This window comes from Lepidochelys olivacea (genome assembly GCF_965140295.1).
Source record: "Lepidochelys olivacea isolate rLepOli2 genome assembly, chromosome: 16".
NCBI classification, from domain to species: Eukaryota; Metazoa; Chordata; order Testudines; family Cheloniidae; genus Lepidochelys; species Lepidochelys olivacea.
In genome coordinates this window covers 20,160,812-20,177,157 of record NC_140426.1, presented here as the reverse complement: position 1 = coordinate 20,177,157, position 16,346 = coordinate 20,160,812, and the positions used below count along the sequence as shown (strand labels likewise).

Genomic DNA, 16,346 nt, shown 5'->3' with positions numbered 1-16,346 from the left:
AGGTGTGAGGTCTTTTTTAGGAGTGGTGGGTGAAATTCTGTGGCCTGCATTGTGCAGGAGGTCAGACTAGATGATCATAGTGGTCCCTTCTGACCTAAATATCTAAATAAATATCTATGAGTCAGAAGTTTTAGGGAAATGTTACTGATAGAGACTATGTACTGAAGTTTGCTCTGAGTTACGCATCCAGGCCACCTTCTCCTAGAAAATCACTTGGGCATAACAGAGAGCAAAGTTTGCCTGGAGAGAAAGACAAGCAGGGAGCCCACTGTGATAAGAGTTAATGACATGAGAACAAAGGGAATTAACACATTTTATTTTACAGAGTGGGGATAATCAATCAGAAGTGTATCTTTTATCTGGTACTGTCTGAGAAGGTCATCACGGGATAAAAGGACGCGGGAGAAGGAAGGATATGCGATAAAAAGGCTATGGTAGAAGGAGGAGCTGAACTGCCCCAGTGGTAGCCAATTTCCAATATATAATGAAGCAACCAGCAGCTAAGCAGAGGTTGAGGCAAAATTTCACCTGTTCCCACACCAAGTTCTTCTCTGACCACAGAGGAACCTGCCAAGTTTCACCTGGCTTGGGAGATCAGATCAGGCTCCCTGGGGTGCTCTGCAAGCCGGTCTCCCTCTGAGTGAACCTGCCCTGAGCAGAGAGGTGGTAAGGGCACCCTCAAACCAAAGCCGGCTTTGGTTTGTTTTCAGTGGTGGTTGAGGATATTCCACACAGCCCTGCCACTCAATTAAATCCAATTCCCTCCGGCATATCCACAAAAGGGGTTAAGGTAGGGCTGCTAAATGGGATCATCCCCCCATATTTTCCTGAGGTGCCGTTTTTACTGCTCCAGCCCTAGCTGGCTGGCCATCAATCTCCAGGTGCAGGGGAAGGAGATGCTGGGAGGTTAAGGTTTGGGATGGCCTTGAGCACTTGGCATGGAAGAACGAAAGGTTCCCCGCAGAGGCTGTGCTTGTCTTATTTATTCCTATGGCACCTTCAGAAGCTGGGGGATGCCTTTAATGTGATTAAAGAACAGGAGTGGCACCTTAGAGACTAACAAATTGCTCCCAGTGGCCCCTTGTGGCTTTAACAGGTCACAAGACCATTCGGCTCTTTGTGCCCCGATGGGAGGGAATAAATGCTGCATATTCTCTCCAAGGCAGGGAGGCAGGACACAGGTGGGGAAAGAAGTTGGGTAAAACCAAGGCGTTGCACTGCCTTGGCTCAGAAAGCTGAGACAAGTGGATGCTCCTGCTGGACAAATAAAGACCAGGAAAGGGGATTCTCCTTCCACCGAGGTCCACTTCCCCAACCCCCTCCTCCACTTGCCACCTGGGGGTTTTTACCTGAAGATCTGTCCCCACAGATGGCACATATGTGCTTGGTGAAGGAGGCCATGGTTCCTGAGGGGTGTGCTGGCACTTTAAGAACTCCATTGAGTCCCAAGGGTGGTTTAATATCTTCTGTGCTGCTGATGGGGTTCATCGGAGAATTGAGCTGTGCAGTGGGAAACACAGGGGAAGTGGTTATCATTGAGCCCAGGATAAAGGCAAGCTGAGGGCTGCTGTACACATGGCATCCTCCCACTCGGGCCTGGCCCTTCACCCAGAGCTCAGGTGTCTCCAGATGCCACTCGGGGTGCCCTCAGTTAAGCTGCAGAGAATGGGCAAAGTCATGCTCTCCAGAGCGGGTCCTACCCATCCCCAGTGTAAGACCGCTACGGAAGATTCTTTGCACACTCCTCCATGCACCTCATCTTGAGCTGATCGCTCCAGACCTGGTGCCCCACATGGCTGTGCTATGAACCTCAATCCTGAGTGGCAGGATCCCCTCCTAGTCAAGTCCCAGGACTCACAAGGATCTACCTTGATCCCACCTAGATCCTACTTGTAGAGCCCCTGCTATTTCGGTGAGAGGCTCTCCCACCGCTCTGCTGATGCCCTCCCAATCCTCACCCCCCAAATCTGCTAGTCCACCCCAGTCCTGGCTTGCAGCACCCCCTGCTGTTGCAATCCTGAGCTTCACACTCATACATTACCCACACCCCTCAATCCTGGTTTCAGATACCGCATAGGTAGAGCCCTGCACGGATACAAAAATGTGGATCTGCATCCAATCTGCATCTGCTAGGATCAACCCGCGATCCGACCCGCGATCTGCTAGCCATCTTTTACCTCTATCCGCACCCGCAGCAGCAAGCCATCCCAAGGTGGGGGAGCAGAGATGAGCGAGCAGGGGGATGGGGTCTTGCAGGGAAGAGGCCGTGCGAGGGCAGGGACTGGGGGTAAGGGGTGGCACAGGGCAGGGTCTCAGGGTGGCGCAAGGAGGTGGGGGGAAAGTGGTGTGACTTCGTGTGGTGCTCCCGGGGGCTTGCGAGCGAAGGCATCCAATAGCAATAGCGCATGATGGGGCACAAAGGGGTGGAGAGGTGGGGCGCCCGCTCCAATCCCCGCGGCTGAGGGGGCTCTGCTGCCTAGGAGCTGGTGGGCTGGGAGTGCAGCCAGGGCGAGCCATGGTGGGGATGCTGGCACTGCCCGAGGGGCCCGAGCCGCTGGACGGGAAGTGGCGTGGCAAGCAGGTGCTAGACAGCCCCGACCCCAGCCTGCTGCCCAGCCCCAGCCATGGCTGCTGGCCCCGAGCGCACTGAGCCCCCTGGGCAGCCCGAGCTGGACGCCACGGGCCAGGCGCCACCGGTGTTATCCATTAGGCCACGTGGCTGCCGTAAACTAGAGCCCTATCGACAGCCATAGGAAGCTGAGAACGCCTGGCTGCTGCGGATGATGCCATCTATGCTGGGGATGGGAGCGGGGGAGAGAGCCAGCAACCCGAAAAAAAGAGCCCAGCGGTGTGGGTTGGTCCCTTCGGGCACCGCCCCCTGCCCAGCCAGGATCCCGGCTGTAGCCACGAGACCCCGTCGCTCGCAATGCGGCCAGCAGCAGCCGCTGCGCCACCCCTGCAGGCAGGACCAAGGAGCCCCGAGCTGCGGAGTCAGCCGGTGAGGGGCCCTGCAGGGCTGAGCCCATGGGGGGAAGTTACCTCTTGGAGCTGAGACCTATGGGTAGAGCCCTGCACAGTTGTATCCGCATCCACTTCACTATCCACCAAAAAGGTCCGGGGATATGAAGTGGATATCTGCGGATTTGCAGGGCTCTAGTCATAGGGGCCCCAACCTATGTAAAATTCTTGCAATTGCACTCAACCAATGCGATATTCTGGGCACCATTCACAGCCAGGGATGGAGCCCGATGGGGCCTCACTAACCTCGGAGCTGACTTGTAAGGGACTGCGGAAGACTCTGTGACCGCCTAGCTAGGGAAGAATGCTTTCTTGTGCAGACGGTTACTATCGGTCAGTGTCGGACATGAGGAACCAGTCAAAACCGGTCCTCAACCGGCCTTGACTGCCTCGTGTGGCCCCATGCCAGTAAAGGAGCACAACCCCGTAGTAATTATACATGAGCTGATAATGTTAAGCGTATATTAATGCCTGTTACCCACCCCTTCGTTGAACTCCGTCCCAGGCATTGCTCTGGTGCGCTGGGCTCTCCGCCGCCGTGACAGCAACACTTGGAGTCCCCGTTGTGAGTGTGTCACTTACCTTCAATAAAGCCAATAATTTGCCGCTTTTGCCATGTTTGAGCCTCGCTTTTTTGGAGCACCCCTGCCAGGCCTCCTGGGCCTAGACCAGGACATGACTCTATTATTCCAGTCTTGACCCCCACCCTGACAATTGCATTAAACCGAATGGTTGTACCAAATTGGGTGTGACATGGAAAACATCCCTTAGTGGGCACGATGCTAGCTTGAAATTACCAGTATCTTATGAGCCAAAACAAGGATTCAAACACAGATCTCCAAAGATCACTAATCCACTGCCCTGGAAAAAGAGCGAACAGCAAACATCCAATCCCACTGTAATAAGATGACAAGGGCAACTCATCCCTGCAGCAGGATAAAATCATGCCTCTGTGAATATTCAGATCACAGGCTTCATGTTACAACAAGGGGAAGGGGCCGGGGATCCAACTAATCCTTCCATAAAGCCAGGGAAGCAGTAAGAGCTGACACAACTCTCTAATAAGCTAGTCCCTTAAACCACTGTTGCCGGTTCATTTAATGGGAAGGCAAATTCCTTTCCTGCTGCCAAATTTCCACCCACCTCCGCAGGAGAGCCCTTATCTAAATGTGTTAGGAAGATTCCCCCTAATGCCGCCTCAGGACACCGAACAGAGAAAATGATTTGCAGTGATTATATGTGGGAGCACCCCGGCTGAGATCGCCTGCACGGATGATGAAGACCAGGACACCACAGTTTGGCTGCCCTAGAACCTGGGATTTATAGACCATCTTCTCATGTTATCTCTTGAAGGGAAAGATACTTAGTGAATGGCTACAGGTCACGGATGCAGCAGGGCTGGAATTAGGGATCTGGGGTTGTGTAGGGCCCCTCAGTTCAGTTTCTACTTATGTTCCCTCTGTAAATCCCCTTGACTTCTCTTTTCCTTGTCCCCTTTCTTCTACTTACTCCATCCCCAGCAGGGTCAGCCAGAAAGGGTTAGGGAGGCTTAAATAGCTCCCCGGATGTATAGCAGCAAACACAGCAGCCATTAGCATCCTAGTATGTATCCCTTGCGAAGTGTTAGTTACATGGAAATTATTATGAAGTCTCAGTATGGGGCAGAGGTGAGAACAGAACTCAGAGATGTGAAGTATGATATTTAACCCAGCAGACCATGTGACTGGTGATTTGGAATTATTTTGCAGTAGATAGATAGATAGTATGAAGGAGGATAGGCGTGATGGTGCTTTCTTCTCGTTCTATCTATCTATCTATCCCCATCCACCCCCTCTATCTAGCTATCATAGGTACTTATATGGGCCTCATCACCACAGTAATTCACGATCTTTAATGTACTTCTCCTCACATCAGCCCTGCGAGGCGGGGCAGTGCCATTATCCCCATTGTCCAGATGGGGAACTGAGGCACAGAGAGATGGGGGATCCATCTACACAGCAGCAGGGAGGTGTACTTCCCAGCTCGGGTAGATGTATACATGTTAGCTTTGATTGAGCTACTGCCTAAAAATAGCCGTGTGGCCACAGGCTAGCTGCCAAGTACATGCCCAGGATTCTGGACTGGACTGTGCTCAGACAGCTAGCCCAAGGCACTGAGGCCCGCTGCTCTTTTTAGCTCAGTAGCTTGATCAAAGCTGGCACGTGTACATCCATCCAAGCTGGGAATGAAATCTGCCAGTTGCAGTGTAGACACAGCACAGAAAAACCCACAGCTGGCCCGTGCCAGCCAACTCAGGCTCACAGGGCACTGTGTCGATTTTCTGGGACCCTCCCACCTTGCAGGGTCCTAGAGCCCAGAAGTCTACACTTCTCTGAAGTCAAACAGCCCACGTGAAACAGCCTGAGCCCTGCTAGCCCAAGTTGGCTGGCATGGGTGAACCGCGGGTGTCTAGTTGCTCTGTAGACATACCCTAAGTCAGGGGTTGTCACCCTGTGGCCTGCAGATGCCCACCATGTCTAAGACTTCTAAAAAAGGGCCGCACCTCCATTTGACATTTTTAGGGGTCCATAAATGAGAAAAGGTTGAGAACCACTGCCCTAAGTGACTTGCCCAAGGCCATACAAGAAAATACAATGGCACAGGGAACTGAACGCCTGTCTTCCAAGTCCCAGGCTAGCACCCTAACCGCTGGTCCATACTTGCTGTTATGAACACTAGGGACCTCTTGCACCAAAGTGTTCTTTTCCTTTTAACAATCATCTAGGTGGCAAAAACATTTTGTGCAAAATTCCATCGTGAAGGAAATAGAGCTCTCCCGATTGTGTGTCACAAACACCAGCGGGAAATAGGCAATTTACATCTGAAAAACCAACCCCTGCCGCACCACCACAAAATCCCTTTTGCTGCAGATATTTTGCCAGGCCTCTCATTCATTCATTCTTGCTATGAACTGCTCTGCTCTTGAGTCCCTGGTGCATGAGGATCTTAGCAACCAGCATGGCGTGGCGGGGAGGGAGGATGTATACATATCATCATCTCAGAAGGGACCAAAGTGATGAGAGAGCATGTGGTGGGAAAGGAAGGGAGGATTCCCACTTTTATCGGGCTGATCAAATGCCTGGCATGATGCACAGCCTGGGGCTTTCCAATCCGCTGCACTGAGAAAGCACCGCATAGCCCCCCACCAGCAAGACACAGTGCCTGAAAAGAACTGAACAGTCATCTATGAGCCTGATCCAAAGGCCTTTCAAGTCAATGGGAGTCTCTCTGTCAGCTTCAATGGGTTTTGGATCAAGACCTGTGGTCTTATAGTCAAATTCTGCTCTCAGTTTCTCAAGTGTGTACCCAAGGAAAGGCTGCTAAAGTCAGTAGGATTACTTCAGACTCACCCCAGAATCCCTGAGTGTAGAATTTGGCCCTTAGTATGTTATCTAATACACGAGGACTTCTCCCAGCCTTGCAACAGATGCAGGAATGGAAAACACTGGGGTTCTCATGATATTTCTGCCCTCTCCACATTTCTTCCATTAAAGCAAAACCACTCCCTCCCTCTCTAGAGACACGCATTGGTTTAAAAAGGTAAGTCTGATGGTGTCATTCATACTGGAGTACTGGTGTTCACCCCTCGTGTCCACACTTCAAGAAGGCCATTGATAAATTGAACAGGGTTCAGAGATGAGCCATGAGAATGATTAAAGGATTGGAAAGCAGGCCTTCTAGTGGCAGGTTGAAGGAGCTCAATCTATTTTGCTTACCAAATAGAAAACTAACAGGTAACTTGATGAGTCTAGAAGTACCTAAGTGAGGAAAAGAAATTTAGTAATAGAGGTTCTTCAGTTTAGTAGACAAATGTCTAATGAGATCTAATGGCTCTAGTTGAAGCTAGACAAATTAAGAATAGAAATAAGATGTAAATTTTTAACAGTGAGGGTAATTAACCATTGGAAGAACTTACCAAGGGTTATGATGGATTCTCTGTCCCTGGAAATACTTTAATCAAGATGGGATGTTTTGTTTTTCTTAAAAGAGATGCTGTAGCTCAACCACAGCTATTGGATTTCAAGCAGGAATTAATCCAGGGAGGTCCTATGGTCTGTGCTATGCAGGAAGTCAAACTAGATGATGACCATGGTCCCTTCTGGCCTTTAACGCTGCACATCTGTGACTCTAGGAAATGTGTCTGTCAGATGATTAATAACCACAGAAAGGAGCAAGGTAAACCCACCCGCAAGAGAGAGTTTTAAATCTCCTCCCTACCTCACCCAAAAGCCCTGCCTGGTTTGCTGAGGAAACGACAGATCCTTAGGACCTCTGGGCCCCATCCTCTGAGGTAAGGACATAAGAATATATGAACATCTGTATGGAGGATCCACAGGTTCGTCGGAGATATATGAGAGACTTGAATGGCATTCAGTTACCATGAGGAGTACGGGCTAAAACCCCTGGACGGATAATAAACAGATGGAAAGACCTGAGGGATGGACACACAGACAGATTTCCATGGGATTAACTGGGACGGTCACATGAAACTCAGCCGCTGACATTCTTTATGGAGAAAACCCCGTGTATGCCTAGGATGTTAGAGCTGCCACTTTGGCACACAGGTGTCACAGCCTCATCAGGGGTAGAAGTCAGGGCCTACTGCTCTGAAGGCACAGGTCCTTGCCACTGGGGCTAAAGGGGTGTTTCCGTTAGCTGGCAGAGGCATAGGGCCTATCACATACAGCCAAGTTGTTCTGATCACTTCCAGTGGAGGGCAATGGTGCTCATTCACATTTTGCCTGTTCTCTACAATATTCAGTCCCCGTCTCATGAATGACCCTGCACTTTTGGTTCCTCAAATGCCCATGGCAAAATCGGCACTTCCCATCTTGCCCGCCTCCGACACTCCTCCTGAATCAGCTGATGTGGTCTCGTCTCTCAGGCGATCATCCCCTCTTCCCCATCCTGTCTCCGTCAAGACTTCTGCTGAACCACTCCATTGTTCCCTTTCAGCTGACTGGCACGTTTCCTGTACAAATCTAGGAACACAAGGGTGCTTGAAAATCTCTTCTCTGTTCTGTTCAAACTGCCCTGTTGGCAGCTGTCCTTGAGAGACGGGGAGGTGGGAAATTTGAAACACAGAAATATTGCTGAGGTGCAAGATTCAATTTCTGGGAGTCTCGGCTTTAGTGTGCCCACAATATTTGTGGTCTCCCCTTTCTTACTAGCACCCTAAGCCCCAAAATACACAGCACTGAATTTTTATTTCAAAATGGGGGAGAGGAAAAGGAGGAGCTAAAGCAGGCTTGGATTCAGGACTAAAAAATGTGTTTCTCTGGATATTTCTGTTAAATGCTTGCCATGGGCTTTGATTTTACTTGAGGACATGGTGGGTTCTCCATCGCTTGACACTTTTTGCCTTTCTAAAAGGGATGCTCTAGCTCAGCCAGAAGTTACGGGCTTGATGAAGGAACCACTTGGTGAAATTCCATGGCCTATTTTATTTGGAAGGCCAGATTAGATGATCATAATGGTCCCTTCCAGCCTTAAAACCTATGAATTAGATAAGGATCCACACTTTGAATCTTCATAAGGTTTAGGAGCAATCAGACCCAACAGTTTGCTTCAGCGCTTTATAGGAATATAAGTCCAATTGCAAAATGCAGCTGATGATTATTAAACATCTTTCGACAGCACCCATCACCACAGCTTCTGGGTACCCCAATAAAGTCAAAGAACATCAGCTGCCTGTTGAAGATGAAAGTTTCCTTCACCCTCCTGGTAAGCTGCCTTTCTCCAGTGCTCAGGTTGCTCCAATGCTTGTTGTGTGGCCTACAACAAATACAGTTGTTGGTTGTGTTGTTGTTTTTTTTAAGGGGTTGACACAACTCCAGATTTAACAAATGCATCTTGCAAAGCTCCTTAAAGGGAATGGGTAAAAGCTGGTTTCCTGTAGAAGTAATTCCCCAGCTCTGATCAGTGCAAATTCAAACCTGTCCCCTCAGTCAAAATGTTCTGGTGTGTTGTGGAGAGCAGGCAGACAAGTTCTCACTGAGATAGCCAGTCCCAAGCCCATTCCGGGCTTTGAAGATGAGGAGTGGACCAGAATTTGAGAGCCAACCAACATACAAGAGGAGCACTGGTGTATGGCATTCACATTCGTCCTGTCTAAGAGGCATCACTTCCTGCTGCATCTTCTGGTGTGACCTTTAGAATCAGGCCCAGATGGGAGCACATTTCAGTGGTCCAGCCTGCAGGTACCAAGAATCGCTGTTACTAGGTCCGCCCTGGAGAGGAATGGTGCAGTTGAAGGTGGTCAAAGATGTTTCTGGCTGTATGGACATCCAGGAGCAGTGAAGAAAATCCAGACAGCGTGCCCACTTTGACTGCTGGGCAGCAGATACCTTCAACAAGCAGGGGAGAAGTCACCAGTTGATCCCAGTGCTCCCCTACTTTGTGCTAATCACTCACTCCATGTAGAAACCAAATGTCCTTCTGACTTCAGGGGGTGAGAGAGACTAGCACTGTCAGACCGAGGATTTCTGGGGGCTGGTGCAGTGGGACTGCAGAGAGCAAGGGGACTGAATATAGGCAGGGAAGGGAAGGCTGGTATAAAGGGCAGATCCAGTGGAAAGCCCCATTGTCCCCCTTGGCACATGGCTAGGGGTCAGCAGTCCCTGGTTCTTCGCTTGCCCGTCCCCTAGGGGCTGGGACCCGAAACTGATACAGGGAGTGTTCCCCCATGAGTCAGCAGGAGCCCCAACTAGCTGCTGAGTCAGCACATAGGAATGGGAACCGCCTCCGTTTCCTCTTTCAGAGGCTGCCCGAAACCACAGGCAGGCTACACGTGTACCTCTTGGTTCCCACACTCTCCCCTGGCGCATACTGCTCCTTCCTCTTGGGTTTAAGGCTGCAGAACAAAAATCTGAAGCTGGGGTAGTGAGAAAACCAGCCAGCCTGGCCCAAAGCTTCACCCTCGTCGCCATATGGAACCTAGTTCTGCTTTTGGTGAGCACAAACTCAGCTCAGTGTGCGCAATGGAGGGCCACAGGGCTGATAACAAGGAAGTGCTTCGAGTTAGCTCACAGTGGAAGTGGGCAGCATTGCCTAGCAATTGGAACAAGTTACTGGGTATCATGATTCCTGGGTTCCATTCCTCTCTCTACTGTTGACTTTGTTTTAAGCTCTGGGGATCCGGGTCCTCTCTGTTGGGGCCCGATAGCAGCCAGGTGTAAAAACTGCCACGGAGTCCACAGATGTCCTTAAAAAGAATAAATTGTGTCTGAAGGAATGAGACTGCTTTGGGAGAGTCACCACAGCCTAACTCTGTGTCTGATCTGTCCTCGCTTTCCCCAGGCATCCGCAGAGCTGCTACAAGAAATGCCTGGGGGGGTCTGCCACAGTCCTATAGGCTGCTGCTGCTTCTCCAGTTTTGCACCTGGGTCCTGCAAATGGAACTGAAGTGAGCAGAAGAAGGGATTATGAAATATACTCAAATGTAATTCTTTCTTTCTTTTATATGTTCTTCAGAGATTCCTGGGGTTTTCAAGAAAAAAATGACAATCCCACAATTTTTTTTAAAAAGAGCTAAGTCCTGATCTGTTTATCAGGACTCCTGGGTTCAATTCCTGGCACTGCCAGGGACTCACTATCAGACCGGATTTTCACGAGAATTCAACACATTGGATATCACCATAGAAACGGCTGGATGCTGAGCCCTTTCGATGTCATATGTACATACGTGTGCGTGCAAGAGAGAGCCCTTTCGATAATCTTGCCCTGGGAGCTTCTGCAATCTTGCTGTGGGTGGCCTGCGGCAGACGTCTTGGCCTCTCAGTGCTCTGTTTCCCCATTGCTAAAATAGAGGTGATGGTACCAACCTCACAGGAAGGTGCTCTCCGAGGCTGGAGTATTTGAAAACCAGTTTGGGATCCCTGGATGACAGAATCCAGTAAGCGTGAGGCATAGCTCCAGCAAGACTGACTTGCTCACTCCCTTTTATTTCTGGATCACTCACGAGAGGGACAATCGGGAATGTTGCAGGCCAGATCAGTAGAGCTGTGCAGGGGGCCCCAGACCTGGAACAGCCGGCCGAGACTGAAGTGCAGATTAGAAGTGAGGTGCATCAACAGGCCTGGAATAGCAGAGGGAGCTGAAGGGGAGAGTGAGGGGTACTGGCAAACTGTGCTGCATTAGAAACTAGTATGACCCCTGCCTGCACTATGCCTAGCTCTTAAGCCAAGTGCTACCAGCTCCTCGAGTTCCCCAAAGACATCAAAGAGGCCAAGCTCTGCCCTATGGATGCAGCTGGAAGCTACAGCCCTGTTTGCCCTAAACGTCATTTCCCTTCCTCCTGAAACACTCTGCTCTGGCCCAGTCCAGCACTACAGGAAGTCTGGGGAAGACCCTTGCTGGCCCAACCCTTGGCCTTTCTTTAGGCCCATCTGCAAAGCTTACGGGCACCAGAATATGTTCAGCAGGGACAGAATGTTCCATGGGGGAGAGAACAAAACAAACTTTGCAAAGGAGAGCGAGCGGGGCTGGGAGGCGTGTGGCTTTGCGGCTCTTTGCCCGGCACACCTCATCCTCCTGGTGTCCTTCTGGTCTGATAGGTTTCCAGCTCTAACGAGGCGTAGTCTGATGGCAAGTGGCATCTGCCATCTGATTCAAACCACCTTCCATCAGTGCCATCTCCCCTCTGCAACGCGGGGGACATGCTTCATTAACCTCGGCGCTTTGCAGGCTGGTACAAAGACAAAGGGAATCGCATTCCTCTCCTGCCTGCCTGCCTGCCCTCCTCCACACTGTGATGGTGGGGACTGCCTCCCTCCCCTCTCACTGCAGGCTCAGGTAAGTCCTTCTGCCCCTAACAATGACAGGGGCCTAATGCTCACAGACAGGGGACAGATGGCAAAAGCCATTAGACTGAAAATATCTTAAACTGTCTCCTCCAGGAAAACCATTTAAGACAGGCCATGAGCAAATAACAGGCACTCTTGGTACACCATCAGGGTCTAGAGCTGCTGTAAATGCTTGGGTTCTGCTAAGTGCCATCTGATGTGCTCTCAATTCCCCTTTTCTGTTCCGTGGCTTCTCATTTCAGTTCCTCTGTCTTGTGCATCTCTGCTTCCTAAAACAACCGCGGTGTGTCATTGAAACTCTGGCCATGTCGCCCCTTCCCATCCCAACCTCTCACTCTCTCCCGCTCGCAGCTCACACACTCACATTGTTTCATGTCTCCCACTGCCCTGGCTTCATGCCACAGACAGTTGTGAAGTGTTGTTTCACTTCTCCCCTCCTGACCTCAAGGTGGAAGGCAGTCTGTCTACCCAAGGTGCTCAGTGTTGACACCATGCTGGGGATAGGCATATGTATTGATTCGCCTAGTGGACAGAGCACTGGGCAGGGAGCCAGGAGACGTGGGTTCTGGGGTTGGCAGAGTGGAGGAGAACTCAGCGCAGGGGCAGGGGACGTGGCATGTTCTCTGGCAATTCTGCAACCCTGCGAAGCCCCATAGGGTCCATAAATCAGAGCAACTGTTTTGGCTGCCCTAGGTGGCATCAGGGGCCCCAGTGGCCCCAGCAGCCCCTGAACAGACACATGCTATAGCTATTTACACCAGCGGCACTGACCCACCCAGCACCAGACACATGGACATGGACGAGGTCTCCATCCCCTCCGGCACCGGCTCTCACGCTTGGACAGTCGGTGCTGACAGAACTCCAGCAGACTCGGGTTGATTTAGGACAGGCTCCCAAGAGGGACTCTTGTCTATCCCCGCACCCCTACGCTGTTCTCTGGGGCACAAAGGTGGAATCCTGAGGGTGATGAATGGGCTGGGGGACAGAGGAGCCCAGACTTTATAGCTCCATCTCAGGCGTGCACAAAATGCCACTCCCCCCCATCCCCAGCCAAGAAAGTGGTTATCCCTCGAAAATAAATCAGGCCGATATAAAAATAAACGTGCTGGCAGGTGTTTGACTCCCGGAGAGGCTGTGAAATAAATAAACCAACAGCAAGCGGCAGGTGGTAGCCAACCCCTTAATCTGCCCTTTTGCTCAACGTAATACGCAGTCAGTCAGCAACAGGTGGCAGGGCCGGGGCGGCTCTCCCAGCTCTGGCTATTTTTAAAAGGCGCTTATTTCTTTATAGCGGGAGATTTTTACATAATCTTCAGTCAGCAAACCCCAGCGCTTCCCTCCGCCAGTGAAGAGAAGGGGAACACATTCGGCCTGGGAAACAAGAGGGAGCAGTATATAGGGGCGATACAGAAAAGGGGGGCCCCAGAATGGTGCTATACCCAGCACGGGGGCATATGATAGTTCTGGCTCTTCTCAGCTACAGGTCGGGACTGCCCCAGCATGAGCACAGGTGTTAAAACAGCCTCCAGTTTATGCCAGGAGCAGGGCAGGTCTCCAGCCGGCCCTGACAGCTATTTTTGCCCTGTCTCCCATTTTGTTCCTGGCTCATCCCAGGATGGAAGCCCTTGAATCCAGTTGTTTCTGCTCTCAGTGGCACCCGTGTCGGCTCTGCTGACATCGATCAACCAGCTTTGCAAAGGATCCCAAACGTGCTTGCACCACCTCCGCTCGTAGAAGAGGCACCGGGTGTACTCGTCAGTCGGCTTTTCAGCTGGATTTTTGCTGTTGACCAAGACTGTTCTTTAAATGGCCGAGTGACTCTGTCCCCATTGCAGCCCAATAACACGAAGCCCAGGCAAACAGCCTGACAATGTCCCTGTCGGGTGACATCTTTCACTAATGACGGAGGCTGACTCTCTTCTCACATACACTGGTGCAGCTCGGGAGTATATGCCCCTGGGATCCACAATGGTACACTAGGCTGAGGCTAGCGTAAGCCAGAGGAGAATCAGGCACATGGCTTGTAAAGCCAAGCTCCCACCCCTGATCGTACTGAGCCACCGCCCCACAAAATTCCATGAGTCCAGGTGCACCACGCAGGGAACCTTGCTCATGTTTGGAGGTGTCCGGATCTGGAGGGATCCCATCTGTGTAGTTCAGAACTGGATCTGGAATCAGAATGCCTCACCGGCTGTTCCGGTCTGGGGCCTTGGTTTGAGCTCATTGCTACTTTTTTTTTTTTTTTTAATAATCCATGTGGATAAGATACTTTTCGTTTCCCACTGTTTGTAAATAAAACCCTTCTCCTCCCCCACAGCCCCCAGCTCTCTCCTCCCCGCTCACCTGTGGGCTGCCAGTTCCGAATCCAAGGCTGGGAGTCGAAGGGACAGACATTGAGTGAGGCCCCATGGGGGAGCTGATGACAGAGAAAGGAGGGCCCATGCCATTGATGGGGGAGCTCAGAGTGCTGATGGGCGAATGGAGCTGACCCGGAGAGCCCAGCGAGGAGCCAATGCCTGGCCCGATGGATGGATGGAGGGAAGGTGCGGCCATAGGCCCCCGGCCAGTTGGAGAGTTCAGGGACGTGGAATTGACTTGAGTAGAAAAATCTGTAAAACAGAAAGGAAAGGTTGTGGTTTAAAACCCCGTCTGTGGCATTCTGAGGGGATCTCTCCTGAGCAATCATGTTGCATGCTTAACGAGCCGGCCCCCACCTGTGTTCTGCTAATCATGCCCATCCTCCAGCTTTCCCTCAAACACCTTTGTGCTATCTTCCAGGCCATCCCTGTGAAAATCTGACCAGGGATGCCCTTAAACCTGTCCTTAGAGCTCCTCTCCCGCCGGGGACAGGCTCAAAACCTTTGACAACGGCGAGGTAGCTGGTGTGTGGAGGACACTGCTTATAACACCCATTCCGGTTGCCTCACTGTTACCTTGTGCTGCCCTTGGCTGTTTGTTGTAACCACCTGATGTTTCCTAATTGCAAATGTAACCCACTCACTTCCTGGGTGTGGTATTCTGTCCCCCGCTAGCCACACGGAGACCACTTAGAGATTAATGAGTCTCCCACAGCCTTTGCTAAGAGCCATGCAGTAGAGACTCATGCATTTAGCTCCAGAGATCCCAGGTTCGATCCCGCCTGCCGACGACCCGGGTCTGTCGGGGTTACACAAGCTCTTTGGGGCTGAGATCAACTTTCCATTGTGTGTGGGCAATAGCTCAATGGGGCCTCTAGGAACCACCCCAATAACGACACTATTAATCAAGGCTGGTTGTGTGTCCTTGAATGAGGGATGTACTTTGGTGTCACTCTATATGTAGGCTATTTGTGTGTCTCGGTATCTGTGTGTGAGATGGAAGTGTGTGGTGTCTGAGAGGGGGAGATGTGTGTTTATATATCCGTGTGTGTGGGTTGTGTTTGTGTCCATATGGGCGGGTGGTATGGTTTGTGTTCATAAGGGGGAAAGTGTGTGGCACAAGTGTATGCAGAGGAGGGGTGTGTGTGTGTGTGTGTGAGATAGGGAGCAGTGTGTTTGCATGGTATGTTTGTGGGGCAGAAGTGTGTGTGGGGGGATAGGGGTGTGGTACGTGTTCGTGGGTTGAATGTGTGTGTGATAGGGGAGCTGTGTGTTTGCATGGTACGTGTTTGTGGGGTGGAGCATTTGTTTGCTCACAGACCCCAGTGAGCACAAGATGTCCAGGTTCCTATACATGGCTTGCATTTCCCTGGGTCGCTCCATGCCCTTTCGGGACTTTGAACTGGAATTCAGCTTGGCTTGGGAGTTTTTTGTGAGCAGCATCCCCACACCTCCAACTGCTTTGCAGTCCCAGGGGAGTCAGGGGATGTTTAAAAATAGACTCCAACTCTATGGAGAGTAGAGGGAGCCATTCCTGGCACATTTCCTCCTCATCCTGTCACGCTGCCTGAGAAACAAGCTCAACCAAGGCAGAGAAGGGCTCTTAATAGTGCTTTCCAAAGGCTGTGGTGAGAAATCGCATGACAGGGCATTTGGCTGCCAGGGAAGCAGCTCAAACGGTCCCCATTTAGAACGGCTTGAGGGTGAGGGAAGAGAGTTAAGAAGAAACCCCAAGGCCGAGTCCATGTGATTGCAGATGCAATCATACATGTCTAGGCCAGAGACAGCAATCGTCTCCCGGTGCTGGATTAAAGAATTTTGGGGCCCTCTGCACTATTGAAATTGGGGGGCCCCCACTTTCACTCAAATTTGCCCTCCCTCTCCTCTCATCTGCCCCCGGTTATATGACCCAAGCCAAACCTGGAATGGTGCTGTGACCATATGTGCCAGGCCGCACGGTCACCCCCAGCCAGTGGTCAGGGCCCCCCGTGAGATGGGGGCCCTGTCCAAGTGCACTGAGTGCACATTGGTTAATCCAGGCCTGGCCCCACCTTTGTTGTCCCAGATTTATCGCTGCGGAATCTGAGCCCCAGAGACAGGAAGGCTCAAATTTTCAAAAGCGGCCACT

The 16,346-nt window shown here is 51.3% G+C and overlaps 1 protein-coding gene across 4 annotated transcripts in view; it reads right to left on the bottom strand.

Annotated features, from left to right (window-relative positions):
• Positions 1–16,346, bottom strand: part of RXRA (retinoid X receptor alpha) — a 225,121-nt gene that overhangs the window by 63,923 nt on the left and 144,852 nt on the right. For all 4 annotated transcript variants that reach the window (XM_084650506.1, XM_084650508.1, XM_084650509.1 and 1 more), the window contains exons 2-3: positions 14,205–14,470; positions 1,350–1,500 (exon numbers count right to left, since the gene is read on the bottom strand). In XM_084650506.1, the coding sequence (XP_084506632.1) occupies positions 1,350–1,500; positions 14,205–14,470 (417 nt within the window). The remainder of the gene's footprint in view (positions 1–1,349; positions 1,501–14,204; positions 14,471–16,346) is intronic.